The 23,360-nt window shown below is 39.8% G+C and overlaps 1 protein-coding gene across 3 annotated transcripts in view; it reads right to left on the bottom strand.

The window, feature by feature from the left end:
* Positions 1-23,360, bottom strand: part of tjp2a (tight junction protein 2a (zona occludens 2)) — a 40,820-nt gene that overhangs the window by 14,716 nt on the left and 2,744 nt on the right. For 2 of the 3 annotated variants that reach the window (XM_083930421.1, XM_083930422.1), the window contains exons 2-5: positions 10,285-10,414; positions 4,259-4,312; positions 1,051-1,175; positions 405-507 (exon numbers count right to left, since the gene is read on the bottom strand). In XM_083930421.1, the coding sequence (XP_083786547.1) occupies positions 405-507; positions 1,051-1,175; positions 4,259-4,312; positions 10,285-10,290 (288 nt within the window). In that variant the 5' untranslated portion in view covers positions 10,291-10,414. The remainder of the gene's footprint in view (positions 1-404; positions 508-1,050; positions 1,176-4,258; positions 4,313-10,284; positions 10,415-23,360) is intronic. The other variant, XM_083930423.1, reaches the window with a different exon arrangement.

The following is a 23,360-nucleotide window of genomic DNA, read 5'->3' as shown; positions in this document are numbered from 1 at the left end:
TTTATTCCACTCCAAAAAGCACATCTATATTTTGCTCCATCTCAGATGTCAGGATGCCGATCTGTGTGTAGGAAAAGTTTCTTTTCTTCCCAGTGTTTCGTCTCTCCGTGTTTGACCTCAGTGGGCGAGGCCTCCGAACCAGGAATATTTAAGGGCATAACATGTTAATGACGATCGAATTCAGCCGCCGCATTTATCAAGGCCCGCTCATTCGTACGCTGAGATTGGTCAGATACGAATGTTTCATAAATCACACGTGTGTCCTGCCGTATGACCAATTCTGCGCTCAGATCTGCGCCCGTTTTCACGCAAGATTGATAAATGAGGGCCACTATCTTTATTTACCAAGTAACAAAACAGGAATAAGGTTAAGGTACAAACAACAAACTAAAACCTGTACTTACAATTTTCGCTACTTTGCCACATTTCCTGAGAGTCTGGACAGCGAAGGAGTGGATGGCCCCCTCCATGGGGATGGCGTTCACCTGCACCACTCTGTCATTCTCACTGAACACAAACACATGAGCTAAACATGCTAAACTTAAAATCTGTTACTTTTGGTATTCTCAAGGGACTAAATGAGAATGTTCATTCCAAAAATAAAGACACAGATAAATAAACAGATAAATAAATGTTTTACTAATGAACTGGTTGATTGAACGAGTCACAGGTTTGTTATGGAGGCCCTCTATTATGGACATGTACTGTAAATTCATATTGTGGTAAATTGTAAAATTGTAAGATCTGGAAGAACATGTGCTTCTCACATAGATGCAACATATTCTGTAAATCGGTTGGTCCTGCTAAGCACTTCTCTTTTCCACCATGGTCTAATACATACAGGGATATTATATTAAAAAGGGTCAAATACCTCTGTAGGTATGGATACATTTCTACAAGGGGTCATGGTTAAGTAATTACATTATTGGCAGTGGTCCAAGAATTGTACTAAATTAAATACAGTATACACTAAACTGATTTATAGTTTTCTGAGTGTACTGTGTGAAGTTCAGGGATTTATATTGAATTATGAGCAACATCAGTACTCACAATAACAAGCCATCAGCAGGTCCTCCCTGCAGGACGTCGGACACCACAATGGAGGTCTCGCCACTTTCATCGTTCGGGTTGTCTCGCCCCCCTGACACTGCGATTCCAAAGCCCATCTTCGGATCCTGAGAACAAAAAGAAAAGATGGAAATCATGTGGACTCTCCATCTATTCTGTGTCACCGCGTGCATGTGCTTGCGTGTGCGTGGTTGAGGTCCTGTAATCCCTGTGTGTCAGCTCACAGTGTATTATCATGGCTGTATGTGTATTGTGCGGGCGATTAAAGGGATTTTGACTTCGATTGTGATTACAGCTGTGCATACTGGAGTCATGTATGACTGTATGACTGTGCAACGGTTCAGCGCCTACATGTCCATCGTCTGATTAACAATGGTAATCCTTGGCTTCATATTATTCTCAAGAGTCAAGTGTATGTGAGCATGTGTGCCTGTGCATGTTAGCGTTCACTGCACACTTTTTCAAGGTGTGCTTTTCTCCTGATTTTAAGGGCTTCTTTGGAAACGTGTTTTGGTTTGAATGATTCTACCTGCCACTGCTCCAGTTTGCCCAGATTAGATTAGGTCAGAGATTTGATGGCTGCGTCTCTTTATCCCCTCCCTTCCATCTGTACTTTAAAACGATACAATTCACCACTTCCCTCTGTCTCTAGCAGATGGCCATGGAGGCAGAGGGAGGGAGCAATCCACACAGGCAAAAATTAATGAACATAGGAGGAAGAAATTAAGGGTCTCTTTTTCTCTGGTATAATAATTTTAGAAAATAAATTACTTCTGTTATGAGCCAACTAAGTGAAGGATCAAATACTTCTCAAATAGTTAAAAAAAAAAAGAAAGCTTGAAAAATAGACTGTTGCTGACAGATGTCTCCAAAATGTCAACTTTTCATGCTTTGTTTTTAGCTTGACAACAAAGCATGTTTGACATAATCGGATTTAGGAAAAGGTTTTATGAGCCCAAGAGGCCAGAGACTGTTCTCTTTACCCAATAAAAACAGGGCTGTACTTTTTTTTAAACTAAAATAAAAGTGGGAAAACCCCCACCATGATATAAAAGGGATTTTAAAAAGACAGCAAAGACTATAAAGCCACGGAAGCCTGCCACTGTGTTACATTATTGTTTCTACCAGTTTGTATTAAATGTATATATTAATGTATTTGAGAGGGACAATACATGCGGTATTATGTAACCTATGCAGTGTATATACAGTATATAGGACTTGTAGTCATGGTTAACCTGCAGACCATGTCCCTGTTTAGGTTTTTAAGAACTAAAACAACAGCCTTAAGATTGCGAACAACGCATTGTCGCAAATATTGAACTTTTCAGGTGATTTCGTGTGACTGTGTGTCACAACAGCCAATCAGCGTTGAGATTCTCTTGCTGGCATATATGTCTTTACATTTTCTTTTAGTGTTATTCTTGTTTTCCTTCTGTATGGATTTGTTTGTCTGCCTTTTGGCTCTTTAATGTATTTAATTTTAAAATGTTCTATTTAACGGCAACCTGCAAAGGAAAATTAGCCATTTGGCTGAATGTGGCACATTTACATCACATTGAAATCAATTAATGTACATTGTCCCTAATAAAGATTGTATGTCTTGTATCGTTAGAGCAGATGAATATTTTGTTTTATTATGTTATTTTATTAATATTATCATGAATGTTGAGTTTCAAGTGTGTTAAAGCGACAGACTTTTACAATTGTTCTTTTTCCTCACACAAGGTGAGAGATGTTCTGCAGGGGCAGAGGCAACATATCATAAGAGACAACTCAGTTAACAAATGGTGAAGAGAATAAAAAGTGTGACAGCTGGTTGTGGTGGGGTTGAGAGTCGGGGGTCACACGCCTGCAGCAGAGAACCTTTTTGCACTAAATCTGCTTTTCTGGCTTCAGTCAACCGCAGCAGAGACAATGAGCTCATCATGATGATTACCTAAGCTCAAGTTCACTCTGCACGCATAGTCATACACATGTTTAACATTAACAACAGTGTAGACCCTGGTTCACCGGCTGGTGGTGAGATGTGGCACAAACTTGACAGATCTACATTTAACAAAGTATTAACTATTTAACCATAATGCTGTAACTAGCAATTATTTATACTATCAACTATAATGTGTCAGTAGTGTACTGAAGCTGGCATTGACCGATTTGTAACCTAGTTTACTTTGATCAAATAGTTAATGACTTAAAAGTTGTACTCCGTAAGATTTTCATCTATTTAATTGTCTTTTAAGTTAATATCTATCAAAGAGTGAGTTAAAACAATGGTCATGGATGATATGAGCCACTAATGAATGCACTTCTACTTGCCTTTTTGCAGAGTATTCAAATAATGTGTCTGTGGTGACTAGGGATGTCACGAGAACCGATACTTGCGATACCTTTCGATTCTAAAATTAAAAAAACACGGACGATGCCTATTTTTGAGGCACCGAAGACACCGTAAGTTTCGTTGATGTGACTCCTCCGGAACTAATGTATAGCGAGTTCCAGTCATACTTGCATTCAGAAGTAGGAGGTCACAAAGAAGTGGAACCCATGTTGATGTGAACTATAGCAATCGCTACGCCTCGCTTGATACGTGCGGGAGCTCCCAGAGCATTGTGGCTGTGAGCCATTAATTACGTTTTCACATAGGCTTCTACTGATAGCACCAGTTAATATTCCCTTGGGATCCAGATCCGTATGCATTGTGTGGTTACGTCAAAGCTGCTCTGCTGGTTACACAGTAGAGTCAAAATCCATACCGTAGCACACTTCCTACCGGTGTAGTCTCTATACCGTTTATACCATACACCCCTAGTCTACAAGTATGTGACGGTACACTGCTGGGGTAGAGCAACCCAGTATGAATAGGAAAAATGAAGATCATACCTCATGTTTTTTAAAGGCTGGTTGACAAATATTTTGGCTGGTGAATTTTTGTAGTTTACCATAAATTAGCAGGTAGAACAAAAGGTTAATTTTGGACTCTGAAAATTGCAGAGGTTTACTCTGGCTCTAATTCAGAGGACAGGAGAATGTCTTTGTCACCTGGGTGCTCTTTGATTACTGCAACGGGTATAATAAATGATTAAAATCCACTTGTTGTGAAGCACACGGTAAACAGCCTGTGTTTATTGCTAAAATGTAAATATTGTGAATGAGATGAGGTCTGGTGTGTTTGTGTGGCAGCTCGACTCACCCTCTGCAGGGTCACGGTGTACTGCTCCCACACGGTCTCCTCCATGACCGGGTTCTGTGGAGAGAAAGGAAAGATTACCATGGGTAGTTCCATTTCACCGAACAGATTAATAATGTATTATGTGATGCAACAACAAAAGCCAGTTCATTAGCCCAGGCTGTCGTTACACAATCAGGAGCTACCAGAAGAACAACGACGGACCATTACAACAAGTTTGACTCAGAAACTTCTGTCTCTTATTGATTAAACATTGATAAGAACACTTCAGTTAGCTTTCTTTAACAAGCACTTCAAAATAATTCAGGATGAAAACATGTCTACTGACAGACTGTTCAATGAAACTACTAAGGCTGTCCTCATTTTAAGAAATGATTTGCCGACTAACACATTTCGTCCGCTATGCAATTAGTTTAATCAATAAATCTGTAAAGCTTTATTTCTCCACAGAGCTTCATGCAAAACACAACTCTAAATCTTGTGTTTACCAGAGATGTGCTTAAAAGTTTCTTGGGTAAGCATGAAAAAAAAAAGCATGAAAAAATAAGCATGACAAAAACGACTCAACAAAAAAAAAACATAGAAACCACACACACCTGCTAAACTTCAAGTCATTCAACAACCTAGAAACTGACCACTGAGCAAGGTCTAGGACTGCAACTAACAATTACTTTACTTTCATAATTGAATGAATCTTTCTTTGATTGATTGTTAGGACTAACGAGAAGCAATAGAGCCCAAACTCATGAAGTTGGTTTTGCTGTCTGTCAAGTCCATCCATGAGCCCAAATGAAGTACAAACTAACTTTTCTAACAAATGTTTCAGCATTTAAGACAAAGTGAAAGTTGATCTCCAAATTCATAAAGAGAGATCATACCTCAGTTTCTCTACAAAAAAGTACCTTTGAATCAAGTTGACTACTTACATCAGCCGTTACCCTCTGAAAATACCATAATTCATTTGGATCCCAATGATCTTTTGATAACAGTTGATGCCACTTTTCTCCAATTCAGGACCCCTCATTTCAGAACCAAACGCAACTCGGCTCAACTTAAAAAAAAAAAAAAAGCACCACCATTACAGAACCAGTCTAGCTGAGCCATGTGCCCTGGCCACAGATCTGATCAAATCTGTAGCAGAATCACACTCACGAGTCCCTGAAGGATACGTATGGTCTTGACCGCGTGGGCCCATTTCCTGTGCAGGCTGAGGACAGTCTTCATTGTTGGCACTCTCCGTCTCTTCCTATCTGCGTCTCTCCCTGTTCACCGCCAGCGGTGCTCTGGCGGATAGATGTGCGCCACAGCCTCCTCCATGGTCACAGCTGCACAACCACCACCAGCTCTCTTCCTGCATCTGCCCGCCCGCCTGCCTTTGACGTAAGAGGGATTCTGCTGGCCTACATTCAGCACAAATCCCACCGTCTGCAGACGGTGTAAACATACAGACACACTAACTTCTGCACAGGCATGCGGTGATTAAACGCCCAAGTGTTCATCCATAAACACAACTGCAAATCACACAACACAGTTTTGGTTGGATGTCTGCCCACATCCTAAGATAGATCAAAAACTCTTTACAGCTTTAGAGATGACTCACATCATCAAAGACAAACCAACAGTAAACGTGCAGAGGGTGCATATTTGAGTTAGTGACAAAACAATGGCTGAGATTTAAAACTGTTGGGTTTTTTTTGGTAACTAGTGGAAGTGAAATCTGTGCTCCGCGGACATCTCAAGCCCAGGCTTAGTGAAACCGGGGCACGAATGGAGCTGGCAGCTCACCCATCATAACCCACTTTTTTGATCTTGTGGCCCACAAGGGGAAACCAGGATAACAGGACAACAGGACAAAAGGATAAATGCTACATATACACTACAGAGAAAATGAACACAGAGAGGATCTTTCTTTTGGCACTGCCATTTCAAATGTCAATCTAGAAATTCAGTTTAAACTTAAACGATCAAACTCCAGTTTGTTTGAAAATTGTTAAAGTGACAATCATTTAAAAAGTACTCAAAACAGTATCTCAAAATGCTGGTTAGATCAGATGACATGTAAAGATGAACATTTTACTCACTACAAACATAGTGTAGAATATTGTGAAAAATGCTTCGGTCTATTTGACATCCTCTAACACCAGGAAGGCAAGAAAAACGCAGCAGAGCGAATAGCTACTATGTGAGGACAGAAAAAAAAACATGAACTCCTGAAAGTCAGATAATGACTTAGAAGCAGCCGATGGAAATGCTTTAGGCCAAACCAGTTTAATCAGACAGACAGTCTTCTTGTACTATGAGATATGATTGTGACGGCTGCTCAGAGGCAGGCCTTCTGGATAAGTCGTAGCCTCCAGAGTGTTGGTCATTACATAACCAGACACAAAAACAAGTCCAGAGAGGGAGGTTGAATACTGGGTCATCTTCGCAGGCCGTGACTTAGAGAAAGAAATTCTTTAGAGAGGGAAAACGCATTGAAATAAAGTCTCCTTGGGTGACATTCAAACGTGCAAAATCACAGCCTGCATATGTTCTCCTCTCCATTGTGTAAATTGGTTCTCACCAGATGAATTACTAAATGTCCAGACTCAAAATTCATTTTAAAATCCATTTCATTTTTTTGCTCTACATTCCCACACATTTTTTTCATGACACCCATTATAATGAAAACATTTTTTCGCCAAACAGAATATTCAAATCTGAGCACTCAGCAGAGCTGCAAAAAAAAAAAAAACTGATTTTTATTTGTTTATTCTAATGTCTACAGTTTTCTTGTTTTATCAAAACCACAGAAATATTCAGTTTACAATAATATCAAACAGAAAAGCAGCAAACCATCGCATAGAAGGTGCTGGAACAAGAGATTTTTGTTTTTCAAAACTAGTTTCAGCACCAGAAACTCGATTGAGAAAAAAACGGTTTTGTTAAATTGTAGAAAATGTTTGAAGTTGCTTTGAAACGGTACTGGACTGTATAAGAAGCTGAATTCAAACTAAAAATGTAGGCTGTGCAACTGGTTTTAAGCCAAATGGAACATATGGAGCCACTACTTTTGTTGAGTAAGGATTTGAGAGCAGTCTGCAGATGTTTTAGGAAGGTTGTGTCAATAAATTAACTGTATTCTTCATAAGTCTAGAAGTATGTGTGTGTGTGTGTGTGTGTGTGTGTGTGTGTGTGTGTGTGTGTGTGTGTGTGTGTGTGTGTGTGTGTGTGTGTGTGTGTGTGTGTGTGTGTGTGTGTGTGTGTGTGTATGTGTGTGAGTGTGTGTGAGATGCTGGCGGCTGATAACAGAGAAGTTGAACAAGTGTGCCCCCTAGTGTCCACAGAGCCGGACTACACCGTGAGGCATGAGAAAGAACACACCGGCAAGTTACATGAACAACTTAAAAACATACAACCATAAGTATAACTTCAGTACTATGACTTTTAATGCACCGCGTTTAACTGCGGCTCGTTGAAGACGAGGGGGATTAAAAACAGAAACGAAGGAAATGTTTTGACCACAAAAGGATAGACAATTGAGGTAAATGAAAAAGGGCTATCAATTACGAGATAGGTCGATATATCATTAACAGTTATAGGGCCGAGACAATGTTTAAAACGCGGTTCATTAACGTTGACCGTGTTTCTAAGCTAAACAACTCCGTTAGCCGACCGCTATCTGAACATCACAGCAGGTGCAGCGGGATGCGGCAGGGATTCATGGAAACGCCCGAATAACTACTTCCCAAAACAGACTCACAAAACACTGTAACAGGACCATGCAGGTGTTATTGTCTGTTAACTTTAGTGTTTATGAATACTTTGAAGTACTTACGGTGAAATACTGAGTGGCGTATCTGCTCAGGGAGAGCAGCCCCTCTCCGTGTACTCGCATCACGCACTTTGAACTGTACGACTTCACTTTGGATTTAGACTAAACTATCACTAGGTAAACGTTTCTGGTAGGAAATATGCCAAAGTTTCGGAGACACCGAGAAGCTTTCAAAGTCGAAAAAGTGTGTAAAAGTCTCGTCTACTCTACTTTAAAGTCCGCACTTTGCCTTCTAAAAACATTAAGATTAGACATTCAGAGCAAAAATTAGCGCCGACGACTCCTAGCTTTGTTAAGACCGTACCACGTGAGAGCGGGGTTGGTACGTTTTAAAGTAACTACGATAGATAACAGCAAACTAAAACAACGTGTTATAAGTCAACTCCGTTTGAATTTAAAAACTTTTAATCTGGTTATCAGTAATAACGAACCAATGAGCCCATTATAAATACATTTGTAGAAGCGCTTGCACCTCTGATACCGCTGACATGGATCCGTCCAAAATCCCCATTGATTTTCAGAGAGCCTGCTGTGAGGCTCCCAGACAGACAGCACAAAAACAGCTTTAGGACATCATTCAGAGAAAGACGTGCCATTTAAAAACGCATCTGAGCACACAGAGGGAATTCATTTGACATTTATTTTGAGGTGATACAATACATTTAGGATATCCTCTATGCTTACAGCAACTGCCTCCCAACAGCAAACACAAGGTTTAGTGTGTAGCCTATAAAAGAACCAAAACTCTTCAGATTAAAGATAGCAACCCAACAACGACTAAAGCAGATCCTAAGTAACCTACATCACTATATTTTTTTAAAGGGCAAAACATAGACTTTCTTACTTATTTATTTTATTTACGAATATTTCTAGTATTTTGTTTACTGAAGTAGGGAAATGCAAGTGTATCTATTTTTTTTTCTTTGTCTTCTTTCGTATGGGAAAGTGTGTAAATTGCCATATTGTGATGCATGTTACTGCATTGCAGTGTAGAAGACACACACACACACGTATGTGGACACCTGAACATTAAAGCCATAGTGTGTTTGTGATTGTCATCATTCCAAAACCAAGGGCATCAACTGAGCTGGCTCTCTAAATTACCACTGTATTTTACTTTTACTGGAACCAATGGGCCCAAACAAGGAAAACCACCCCAGAACAAAAGTACACAAATGTATTTAGAGGTTATAGAGGTATGTGAAAAATGTAAGGCTCTTATAGATGAAGCAAAGGTCGAGAAAAACTAGACACCCATGTGAAACTGTTCAACAATAACCTATTGTTGTTGTTGCACAGTGTGTGTGTGTGTGTGTGTGTGTGTGTGTACACGGGTATGTAATACCATCTAATCCATCCATTGAAGCCTACCTTTATCTGGTATTTTGTCAACAAGAGACAAATCACAGATAAGAACTCCAGCTGACCCTGAAAATTTCCAAAATCCCTAAAACCATGTACAATTTAATTGTTTCCTTTCAATATCCACTATTTTAATAAATGACGCACTTCTGCTGGCGAAAAGAACACACACAATATCGAAAACTTCAGAGGAGCAATACCTTAATAATAATGTAGTAATGACAATACAATTTCAGAAAAAACATTACATCCAAACAAGTCAAATCACCAATAAAAAGGCCTTAAAATAGGCCATCGCGATTCAAAACCGCTTCACTGGCCTGAATCATTTGTGTGACCAAGTCGTTAAAACAATGAAGCATCCGGGGCGTGACATGTCTTTCTGGTTAATCATCATCCTGATGCAGGAGGGGTCACAAAAGCGTATTTGTATTCGAATAAGGAAAGAGGTCTGGGAAACACTGACTCACAAAACCTCATATCTTCATATCCACACATCAGAAGAGAAGTGTAACTGTTTGCACTGTGTACTATTTTTGGCTATTAAAAAAAATACATGCATGCATTTTTTTTATCTTATCCAATGATGGGATTAAAATTCATGCAATTTTTACCTAGTGAGAAACACACAACCATCCAAGTGACAAAGCATGAAAATCACTCACCCTAGATGGACCTGTGAGGATTTCATAATAAATGCTAATGTATTAATAGATAAGCACATTCACAAGTGAAGTATATCGGGTGTAGACACTGAAACACACAGTAAGGGATCAAGAGGACCACACAAATAAGTCCACACCAAACGAGACTCTACATCACTCTGAAAACACAGCATCATGCATTAACGTACCATCATAATAGCCGAGTAGCTGCGCGAGGAGAGGCGGCGAAGATACAAGTACTGGGCTTCTCTGGACCAGCGGAACTTGCGGTTATATTTGAGCAGTTCAGTGCTGGTCTGGTCAGAGCCAGGCTGTTCCCTGCACACACAAGAGAGAAACACACCTTTTAAAGAAATATTTCAACAATACCAATCATTCACTCTTTAGATCTTTGTCAAGAGAGAGCAGTGGATATAAGTATTATTATCCATAAATGTGTCAATTTTATAAAGCACGCTGTACACATGTATATCGAGATATTGCAGTTTTGACCAAAGTGGGGCAATGGACCAATAATACCAAAAATATATCTGGCTCTAGGTTCTCAGATTTGCTTTTCTCAGATGTAATTTAATTGTAAATTGTTTATATGAGGTTTTTCAACTGTTGGTCAGTCAAATCAAGTGATTTAAAGATTTCACCCTGGGGTCTGGAATATCCCCACTGATTTATCACTTTTTGTGACATGTTCTATGTAATCTTTTACAAGTATAACATGTAATGGTAGATGAAAAATGACACAATTTCAAATTACAGATTACAATTATCTCCTTTTGGCAACAGTCAGAACGACTAAACTAAAACTCTTCATTGTTGAGGAAATATAAACCAAATATTTCAAAAACTAAAAAGGACCAGATGAGAAAAAGCAGGGCTATAAATAGAGCATAAAATGCCACGTTTCCCAGAACTAAGCCACTCGTGTATGGCTCTGAGTAAAGCCAGAGGAGAACCTGCTCACACTGATACTACTGACTATAATACGATAATCTGCAGGCTCACTTCAAGAGCAGCAACTCCGACCTAACATGTCTGAACATGTGGTTTTCTCCATCAAGCTCTAACAACTTTATTTTCGCAACTTCATGGCAGCGAGTCAAGCGTGAGGTTTACAGGTGGAGACTACGGAGATACTGTGCGGAGAAAGAGGAAAGTAGATTGCCTCTGCATGACTAAACCTGCTGCTCTGGCCCTGACACATTAAGCACAGACTAGTAGGTTCAGCTTAGTATCTCCTGGAACAAGTGAAATAATCTAAGTGACTTCCCTCAAAGACAGAAAAGAAATATTTAGACCTAGGGCTGAATATAGTAGCATTCACTTGTTAGGGGACTCTGTGCAAGAACACTGCTGGGTAACCAGTGGTTATATGAGTTACTGCTGCCTTTGATCAGCGCGAACAAGTCTGGTCATTCTCCCCTGACCTCTGCCATCACTAAGGTATTGTTTGCCCAGAGAACTGCCCCTTCAATTAATATTTTAGACTGCTGAAATTCCCAGTTGATCAGCAGCTTCTGAAATGGTCAACTGAGCCCATCTGGCATCAACAGCCATGCCACATTCAACATCATTTAGAAAATCACCTTTCTTCCCTATGCTGACGCTTTGTTTGAACTTCAGCACCATCTTGACCATGTTTGTATGCCTGAATGAGTTTGCTTGCATCGAGTTGTTGCCTCTTGATTGGCTGATAAGATATTTGCATTAACATGCTGTTGAACAGGTGGGTTAGGGATAGGGTCATCATGGACAAAATAGCAGAGGATGTTCAGGTTTTTAGATCGGACCCGGGCCCAAAACAGCAGCAGTGGTTCTGACTTGGACTTGGACATAAACTATTTGGGTTCATGCCAGGTTGTGCGTGATTTTTTACAGCCCGATCATAGCTCTGATTTAGAATAAACCAATGGGGTAAGGTAGTAAAAAGGGATATAACTGTGACATACAAAATTAACGACCCAATATACAAAATGTACAGAAGTGAATGCAGCTATGACACGTACAGTATGGACAGAACCAATAAATAGTATATACAGTAAAATAAGTCTGGCTATGATATACACTATATAAACACAGCCTCTATGTATTATGTAGGTAGTTTTGCTCTCGTAAAACCTCGTAAGAACATAAAGCAGAAACCATTTTACAATACTTTTTCTGTTATACTGGACATTCAAGATCAAATCGAATCACAGAAGGAGAGATGATGAGAACAACATTAATACCAAAATAAAATAAAATAAAACCTTCTACTGCAACTACAAAAATAGAAAATGGGATAAAGACGGAGCATGTTTCCTCCTTTAAACAGGAAATAGCTTATGTATACATATTTGCAAATGTTTGAAAGATACAACATGCTGTTGTTAATTATTTTTGAGCCCTTGTGAGACAACAATTGTGGCAAGCAGCAATTTGGCATGTCTAAAATACAGTAATTAACTAATCAGTGAAAAGTAAAACAAACTAAACCATTGCTAAACAACTAATACTGCAATGCGTCATTGAAAAAGGTTACTGTTTTAGTGCTTCAAACTACACCGCCAACCCACAGGACTCTAGCACTATTTAGAAATTTCCCTGACTGCTCGTGCTATGAAAAGTTACATGAATATGAACATGATATATGTACTGATACAATGAAGAGCAAAATTAGAGAACACGTTATTAATACTTAATTTGAAGTGTTGTCATTCTTTATTGTTCCGAATTTGGTAGAATATGTGCTGTGGCCATACCACTGCTGTACTTGCATGTTCTTTTAAATAACCAAGGCACTTCAACAAAAAACGGCCACAATTTTGTCTCCTGTCACACTGCAAAAACAGGTCATGCCGTTCCGTGAAGATAATAATATTGAAACACTGAAATGGTCGGGCCAGAGTCCAGATCAAAACCCCATAGAGAATCTCTGGAAAATCCTTAGCAACAAAGTAATGTGTTAGAAACCCACTACAGTTAGTGAACTGCGAAAGAGTCATTCAAAGCTTTGGCCTCTACACTTTCTATTTTTTTTTAATCTTACAGCCTGAAGAAAAAAAAAATGTTAGCAAGTGCCAGATTAACACCTGGGAAGTATCAGAAAGTATTCTCTAGTTTTGCTCACTGCTTTTTTCCCCAAAAAATAAAGTTTTTTGTTTAATTTCAAATAACATGCTAATACACCAATAGTATGGCCACAGCTGATATTCCAACAAGTATGAACAATAAAAAATAACAGTATCTCAGAATTAATCAAGTATTTATAATTTGTTCTCCAATTTTGATCTCCAGTGTAGATCAAACTCATCTTTTGTGCTGAAATGATCATTTTTTTAAAGTATGCCCCGTCACAAAATCACCTAGGTATAATGCAAACTAAAATAATATCATCATAATTGAATCGTAATAACGATCTATGATCAAATTCACAATCTTTTTTTCTCAATTTTGAAATACCCTGTAGACTATAGCCAAACTTGAAATAGTCTGAGTTCTCGTTGTTTACAATATGTTACCAAAGGAAGAGCCACGTGAAGTCATTCATTTGTCCAATCAGTATAGTAATCTAGTTTGCTTCATCACTCGATTGGTTTGTTCAAGTAGCACAGATTGCTATTCAATGAGGTTATTTGAAGTTTGGGATCAGATTTAAGGAGACATTAAATGCCGATATTTCTATGATTCGCCTGAAAAGTAGATTGTGGATGCCTTCGAGATAGATCCTGATCTGCAATTTATGTTATTTTTCAATGCGTAGAGGACCATAAATAATATGCCAATGGAGACAGAAGTCAGACTCAAGATCTGGACAAGAAGTACGCATGTTTTGGGTTTTTTTCTTCTTTTTTTACCTTCCAAAATTCATCTGCTGCTTCCATGAACTAGGCACTAAAAAGATATATTTTTAAAACATTATCAGGATTTAGAAGTAGATCTGTTAGAAAAACACAGCTGCAGCAATGAAAATGCAGTTCACTACTACTACTACTACTACTACTACTACTACTCACTGTGTATGTAAAACGTAATGACACACAAACAAAGTGAACTCACCCCGGAGGTCTCCACAGTTTCCTGCCGGGCGGCAAAAGCTCCCGTTTATTGAGGGGTACAATCCCTATAGCTGCCTGCATGATCGTGATGAACTTCTTAAACTTCATCTTCTAACTTTCCTCTAACAGCGACAGCTTCACACACACCACACTGCACTGACTGCTGCTACACTTCCATCAATCATCTTCTAACAAAGACCAGAGGCAGATTCAGCATCTCCACACTTGCTCCTTCTGCAGCATCAAGACTACAAACATGTCCTTCTCATGACAGCAAGCCACGGCTTCAGCACCTGGAGCGGTGAGATCCTCTACTACGAGTCCTCCCTTCGACCGCCGACTCCGACAGATGTCCTTTTGGCTTTTCTGAGCGAGGGGGGATAAAAGGAAAACAAATGGCCACGTTCCTGCCAGGCAGTGGGCCGGCCGATAGAGGATGACAGCACGTCACCGTTACATAATTCTGGAGCTTCTCTGGACATTACACTAATGAAAACACAGCCTCTGCCACCATCGCTGCTGCTGCTGCTGCTGCTGCCGCTGCCACTGGGATAATTGTGGTACTAAGCCCTGACAGATCATGAATGCTTCCCGCCCCCTTCTCCTATAATCCCCCATCCAGGCTTAGTCTTCTTGCCATTTACACCCGAACAGACCCATCTTCTTCACCCTCACATCCTCACACACCCCTCCACCAGGACCAACCCCATATGTTGGTTTATTAATGACACAACCACTACTAAACACATTTAAGCTGTAATCAATCTGCACTTCAAGACTGCGTGAGCACAGGGAGAGATTTGCGAGCACAAAACGTGTTTTCAGAGCAGTGTCCTATTTTGTGTCTGCTTCATTTGAAATCGGCTCTCAATACTTTCTCTAGCTGCTTTGGCGTCATCTGGACTGGACGAGGTTTTCCATTTTATCATTGCAAGAATCATAAGACAGCACTTTTTACTTGCTGTCAAACAAAATACCAATTTTGATGTTTCATAATGCAATTGCTTTAAAAAACTAACAATGTTCAAGTGGTTTGTTCCACAAAATTCCGACCTTCCTCGCCTGTCTTTTTTATAAAGGCTCAGAAATTTATAAAGAAACAGAAACAGCTGGGCATTGTACTTTTCATAAATGTTACTCAAATGGGTTAAATAACAGACTGTGGTCAAGCCCAACTTAATCCAGTCCCAGTGCAGTCCCAAGTCAAGACTGAGTCTAGAGCAAATTGAGTCCTGTTCAAGACCATAATAGGCTAAAGAGTTTTTCCAATACTATCTCTTTCTATCCCTTTTCCAACAGGGATGGGCATCCACCATAGAGCTTAAAATGAAGGTTTTTGTCACCACTGTTGCTCATGGGGGAATTGGTGGGTCTCTGTAAATCATAGTGTGGTCGAGACTTTCTCTATATGGAAATGGATTTGACACTAAAAATAAAATAAAATTGTAAATAGTGATTAAGATCTTAGGAAGAAGATTGGTCTCTCTTCTAACATCAAATTAATCTCTGCATACATTTTAGGCAATGCACTGTACAACTAATCTTAAATCAGCAGCCAGGAACAACTTGAACAGCTCTATTCAACTAAATTTTAACAATGGAGCTCTGTGGCACTGTATATCAGGGTACAGAAGGGTTGGGGACCGAAACACGGCACCAATATGGCGCCAGTTCCTAAACAAACAGTATCTACTGGGCTGAAAGACACAGACTTCGGTAATTCCTACGCTGCTCTCTGATGCTCCAAAACGGACGTTACAGGCAACAGAACCGGGTTGAAGTTGTGGGATAGCACTGTAGCCAGATATCCAACTAACTTCACCCTGGTGGCAAACAAAGCTTAACAACATTACGCTTGGCAGCAGATCACGTTAGCCTCCCGTTAGCTAACAGGTAATCCTCACCAGATGTGAGACGCGAGTGTCTCTGCCCGTCTGTGAGCAGCAGCTCCTGGGGGGCTGAATAACAGCAGCTGGCTGACTGTGGCCCTAAAAGTCTCTGGGCTCAGCTCTCAGGACTTTTGTAGCTTCTAACTGTGTGGTCTAAAGTTTTCTTTCTTCGTTGGTACTTTCAGATATCTTCATAATTTTAAAAGTTTTGTGTTCTTTCAGCTGAAAACGACTCCGGTTATGCTACTGCTGATGGAAACACAACATTTCCTGGTTTTGCTGCTTCACAATAAAAGCTTTTAAATAAAAAAAAGTAACTGGGGAGTTATATTGTGAAGAAGTTTTTGAAGTGTTTTTAAGGGTTACATCCAGTCCTTTATATTCATATGACAAGGGATAGCAGCCGCCATACCTTGGATCAATAATAATAATAATAATAATAATTTTTAAAAATTAATAATAATAGGCTAATAACCAAAAGAAGTTTCAGAAGAAGAAACTAACGCCATCATATAAATAAAAATCGATCAATTTGAACTTTTAAAGTATTGATATCTGCACCGTTTAGGCACGGCACCATTTTAAAAGTATCGTTTTAGCACCGGCATTGAAAAAACCCAAACGCTACAGGACCCTAGATACCAATAGAGTACTTTTTTTTCTACTGCATTCGATGACCATCACGTGAATTGAAGCATCTCAGCATGCTGAACTGCCAACTCCGTCAAAAACACAGTGCTTGAGCTGCTATGGTAGTGGCCAATCACACGTCATTAACTCAAAGAACACTTACAGTGATTAACACCATGCAAGTGGTCATTCTTTTTAGCTTGATAGTTTGACTGGAGTTTGGTTATTGCAAAGACCTTCATTTTAAGGACACATAAAAAAAACTAATGGAGCACACGGGAAACAGCATTATGTCATAAAGATAGGGTCTAAGAGGATGACACCTCAAATCTGACCTCACTTACTCACTCTGAAACCTCAATTTTCTGACTGATAGCTGTTTGAATTATGTTTTCCACTCACTCAATAGTTTTGTTTTTAATAAATTTCGATAATGCATCCCCAGTTCACTCCACCCGATAGAGTGCCTTTTCCACGCACTGTGCAAACCCTCGGCATGCATGCCACAGCACAGATTAAATGTCCACATCTTGTCATCCCAGAGGCACCAGCTGACAGCAGACCCACCATGTTCTGAGAGGTTTGAATTAAATAAATAAATAATCTCTGTAGCCTCTTGATGAGCTGCCAGCCGATGCAAACTCCGGACAGGATTTATATTCCAGCAGCTTGGACGTCTGGATTACGGCTTTGGATGGTCGTGCCAAGAGAGACATTCAGATTTCATTGAGCAGCAGAAATCCCTCAGCACTTCAAGGGGGGCGGAAAATACCAGGGGAACAGCAGGGAAGACATACAATATAACAGGCGTCTATTTTTAAAAAGGTTGGGTAACAACAGCACAGAGGAAGAAGAAAAAGAAGGAGAGAGGTTTTTTAAGTTCACTCAGTGAGTCGTCTTTGTCACAGGAGCGCGATTAGGAGCACAAACCAATAAACAGTGCAGCATTCACACAACAGCATGCACTTCAAAGGCTGCTTTATCATAATCCAACACCTTACAGCAACCTCACGGAGAACACTTATATGGCCTAAACTGGAGAATGTGTGTATATGTGCATTTGTATGTGCATATGTGGGGATACAAACACCATACAGATGAACACGTGAACAAACACGACACGCAAAGGTACACATTTACATTTGTGCACATCCGTTACACAATGAGTGAAGGTATCAGCAATTCAAAAATTATAAAACGCTTGTTCTGCACATACAGAGGCCATTATGTTGTCTTTATTGTTCAAAAACCAAATATAGGAGATACAGGTTTTTTTTTAATTTTTTTCTTTTATTTTTTGTTGTTTAAGGCCCTGTTTACAGGACAATGCTTGTGGGTGAGAATGACAAAAGATTTTGTGCCTTTTGTTCAGATGGCGACAACATTTTTGGGGCTTAAAAACCCATGAAAGTAAAACTACCCCCTAGAGTGGAAATCTTAAAAAACGCTCCACCGTTGTGTTTCATTCTAAAGGGTTGAAAACGCAAAGGTGTGCTTTGATGTGCTCATGATGGCTCTCGTCACATTTACGTAACGTCAATGTGCAGTACAGGCAATTAACAACAAACATGCCGGACTACTTCATCAGTCGGACATTCAAGTTGCGGTGGGACGCTGCAGATCCCTGTCACACTGTATGGCTTCCTGCTTCTCCGCTACTAGGGACAGAGGTAGAAGGACGTTTCTATATATGCACAAGCTCTTGGTGGTAGGGCCTGCAGTGCATACTACATTGAATTTCACACACTTTTGCATCACCGTATGAACACAGATTTTCCCCCCCAAAGACGCTAATCTAAAGGCGGAATAAAAAGTGAGAATGCAATGCCACTTTAGTGTTTCCTGTCCAGATCGTCTCTGTTTAAACAGGGCCTACACATGAAATCTGCAGCTCAGTTGCTTTTTTTGCCTCGCTTTTCTTCACCTTATTGATAGACTGGATAAATTTTTGTTTTTCTCCACTGAGTATTATATCTATCAGATATGGCAAAAAGTAATCTTTTTGTGACATCGTCAGAGGTCTCTGGTTGGGATGAACCCATGGCTCTAATGAACTTAACAGCAAGTTTGAGCTCATTTTATGCATCAGAACTTTACTGATATTGTTGAGCATGCGAACATCTGTGGCGTAACAGAAATTATTTGTTAAAAGGTGGCAGAAAAACAAAATTATTAGTGTGAAATATTTCATAAACATACAAAGCATGTAAAAATACATACTGTTAAAAAGTCTCTATTCCAAGGGTGTAGTTTTAATTATCACACATGCACATCAGTAACCCATACCCCGGTTAGGGGAATGATCGGATTATTGAAGTTCCCCTTGTATGAGCTGAGGTTTAATGGGAAAATGACAGAGTTACTCTTCCTCCGGTACAGTAGGTGGACCTCCACCAACATACAGCTGGACTGAATACGGCTTTTTTCCTTGGTTCACCTTTGTCAAAATAACAAACGGCCGACTTTTGGACAACATTACGAGACTTCTTGGTAGTAATGTTACTTGCCGTTGCGAAGTCCTCCCTCGGTTTAAAGGTAACGCTCCATTGTTGTTGTTGTTTACACGTTTTTGGCACCGTTGCTTCCTGATTTATTCTATTTACGAGTCAAAAGCCACCGCCCGGAGTAGGGCACATGCGCACTTGAGAAACCCGATAATAATCTGAGAATACTGTTTACACGCGCAAAATAATTGGGGAACAAAAGGAGTTCTCTCGGTCTGTTAACCGGGATATGAAAACTCAGATTTTACCCGGGGTATGGTGATACATGGTATTTAAGAAACCGGGGTAGGCTCTTAACCTGGATATAGTCGGGTTTTTAAACTGCATGTAAACGCACTGATACTGGTTGTTATTAATGTTAATTAGAGTTGACGTTCACAAACAAACCAAATCTATTGACTGGCTCTTTAACACGAAGGAAGAGACCGAGTCTTTGTTGAGAGCTTTTTTTTCAGTGCATTCATACAGATGCACACACAAGCTCCTCTTTTGCTGCTCCACTGAGTGAGACAGAGAACAGGCACAAGGGGAAGAGTGTAGCAGAATACACGTTCACTGCTTATTTGATATGCAAATATCCCATGAGGAGGAAATGCTTCATTTGAGTGGCTGGCGACTAGAAATGATCAAAGGAGCCAAAGAAAACGCAGTAGCATCTGGATGCACTTTTCTGATGACACAAACGATAAAGCAAAGTGTAACAGTTGCAGAAAAACATCTCATTCAAGTCCGGGTCAACAAAAAATTTGCATGGCCACTTAAAAATGCTGTATTGTAAAACATGTTTTTGTGTGGGAAATTTTGCACTATGAGGTGTTTTGCATGAAAGTTCATTGTCGCCTACTTAGTATTGTATTTATATATTTATATTTATTTATTGTGCAACAAAGTTTTTTTAGGTGCTGCCTCATTAACGTAACATGACTCCACCAGATGGATTGATTCTCATTTGCTCAGCATATCCATCTGGGACCCCTTGTTTGGAGATCTTTTGGGAAAGGGCGAAAATACTGGTTGCTGATTGGATAAACCATCTGTCTATCACCAACATACGGACCAAATCAACCAATCCGATGTACGAAGTGTATGACGTACTAACAGTGTCGAGGCAAAGCTCAGAAAGTAAACAACATGTCAGTAAAGGATATTTGCCTTTTGTGTAACACAAATTTACAAATAAAAAGGCACAATTTCAGGTGCTCGGTCCATATTCCAACAGGATCCAAGAGAAAAAAGATTAGCAAGCGGCCTCCTTGATAGCTGCACTCATCTCATCTGCAGAAGCTGCCATGTTGTTCACACTGAACAGTTGCTTCTCGTTGTGTCACACTACGACCTGCCTCAGAACCAACGCTGATTGGTTCGGTCGCTTGGCCAACTTTTCTCTGCCGCACGTTACCAGACTGATCTGCGAGTAAAACGCAAGGCTAATTTTTACGTAAGTCAAGGTAGCTTTAGTTACACTCACACATTTAAGACAAAGGGAAAATCCAAAATAGTGATCTCACTGTCAAAGCAGAGGGGTATGGCGCCACCTTGTGGAATGTTTACAATGAATGCAAATCAGACATTAAAATCCTGTCCACACATAAATCATACAATCACAATCAATATTTCAGAATAATTCAAACTTAGATATCCCACCAATAGAATATATATTGGTTGGGTGTCCAAGTTTGTATGATTATGATCCAAAGCTTACCCCATCATTACTCCCAAGGATTATTTCCCAGATAAAATGAGTTACCCCCAGGCTGGCTTCTTAAAAATAAATAAATAAGTATGAAATAAAATAAAATGAGCCAGTCTTTTGACCGGCTCTTTTAAACGGATCCACAAGATCCGGCTCCCTTCAAAGAGCCGTAAATCCCATCTCTAATGTCAATTCGATTTTGAATAAAGTTTTCTTTCATAGTACATTCACTGATTACTTTAGTTTCAGCACTCTCATCAACTTCATTTCCAGCAGGCAGCAATTTTCAACAAACAAGCTCTTATAAAGCCTGTTTGGTACTGCCCACCACCAAAGAGCTATTTTAGCAACTAGCTAGCTAGTACAGAAAGTGAAGCTAAAGATCTAAAGGGAGAGTGAACATTGAAAAACTAACATTCAGGTGGACACAAATATGTTTTCAATGGGATGAAAAGGTTGCTCTGTGTCTGCTGGATGTTAATCTCCATAAATTCGGTACAACAAGATTTTGCAATCAGAAGCGTTCTGGTTTCCATTTGCAGCCTGAGTACTATTAACCAATCACATATGAGAGGGTTTTGGTTACATGCACGTAAATATTCTACATGGAGAGCAAAAGAGGCGGAACGCATTGGCCGAAATGCAATCACAGAACCCATCAGCTACCGCCTGACAACGATTTCGCTTTTTATTTATTTATTTATCTGCATTCATGTGCAGATATCTACTGTATTAGTAGACATTATGAAACAATCCAGTCGTAGCTTTCATTCCTCAACCTCAACTCCATTCTCGTGTCTCAAGTTGTTCAGACTGTAAACAATGACCGGCACACTAAAGAGGAATTCTTGGCCCGGATATTCGTTATCCAGATATCCACTGGAACCCCCAAAATATTGGCCGGTGCCCCCAGAGGCTTCATCATCAGACTGATAGGCGATGGGTTTCGTCGTAGAAGCAGTTTGCTAGCTCATCACCAGAACAGCCAGGTGATAAGGCAATAATAGTCTTTATTACAACACAGCCAGAATTAGGGGTGGTGATATTATATGACGATATTAGATCGTGAAGGATTAGAAGTCGTTGATGATCTCCAAAAGCAGAGAGATCGTAGTTTTGTCTGTAGGTCACGTTCTATCCATTGCTGTTCTATGGGCTTGCACATTTGCAAGTTTTGGTTGAGTTTTTCACCATCTTAAAACTTTATCATTTACATGGGTATTTTTGCTCTGTCAAAACTACTCAAACAAATATTTTGAATGTGAAGTGTATCAAACCTGCTGGTCAGGGCTATTTACTTTTTAAAAAGCCTTATATTTAAATTATAAATAATATAAATAAGGAGAAGAAGAAGAGTGATCCACTCTTTTGCCTAATTCCTGCATTTTTTTTTGTATTTAATGAGAACGCTTTCTATTTTTTTTTCTTCCCTTTCCACGGGGTGGGCATTTAAAACTAGAGTAGTTTGGTCGCCTTAATGCTTTTACATAAGCAATTTGTTTCTTTGGCCCTTGACACTTTCCCACATGTTGGAGTTGCACTGTAGCGCTGCATTACTAAGGCCCAAAGCCATTATGCAATGTCCATATGCAATGCATGTGTGAGCCAGATGGAGGGACACATGCCACTCTCAAATCTGTGATGAGAGTGTAGAGAGCGAGAGAGGGAAGGAGATTGACGGAGAGAGAAAAGAGAATCAGTGTGTGCACGTGCCCTCGGGTCTAATCTGGATCATCAGTGCAGTGCACATACAGTGACCTGGAGAGGCAAACTCCAAAATAATCATTACAGTTTGCATGACACAAATGCCTGTTGTCCTTGCTGAAGCCGTTTCTTTTCAAGAGATGGTGAAGTGAAACAATGTAAGTTGAGGAATGAGAGAGCAGCTCTGTTTGGATACTGAAGACAGTCTGTCCCTCCCTAGTGAAACGCATCAAAGCCAGGGCTCCATCTCCTACTGAGGACATGGTCTCAGTATTATTTCTGAATATTTGGTGGTTAATGACCTGAAGCAGGATGTAGTTTACTGGGCATCCCTCTCAATTTACTGAGTGACAGCCAACACCAGATTATATCTTTTTCACAGAAGACATATAATAATTTCACAGTAGGGAAAATACAGACGTAAATAATAAAATCATTGATGGCTGTACCATTTAGCAGCTTCCGGTCCTGGTACTGTGCATGATGGCTTGCACATAGCAATAGAGAAAATGTAGTGCCAAAGGAAAGGCTGTCTGACTGCAAGACAAAGTAATGAAAAAATTCTAGATGTAGCGTGCACTTAAAGAAATTCTTACCTTTAAGGCATCTTACACTTTTCTTTTATAATCTTGAAAATGCTCCTAATAAGTGTATGGCACACTAAAATGTAAAAGAAATGCACCAGGTGTTGAAACCCATCAATATTCATATGTTTCTATAAAAGTCTGACCAATCATTTCAATCAGTTCAGTCCGGATAAAATGATTTTGCAGAGCTTCCTGCCTGTCATCGTCGCAGTGTCCCTTCCAG

Source organism: Echiichthys vipera, assembly GCF_963691815.1.
Source record: "Echiichthys vipera genome assembly, chromosome: 16".
NCBI classification, from domain to species: Eukaryota; Metazoa; Chordata; class Actinopteri; order Perciformes; family Trachinidae; genus Echiichthys; species Echiichthys vipera.
Note: the sequence above shows the minus strand (reverse complement) of the source record. Positions and strands in the feature narration are given on the sequence as shown.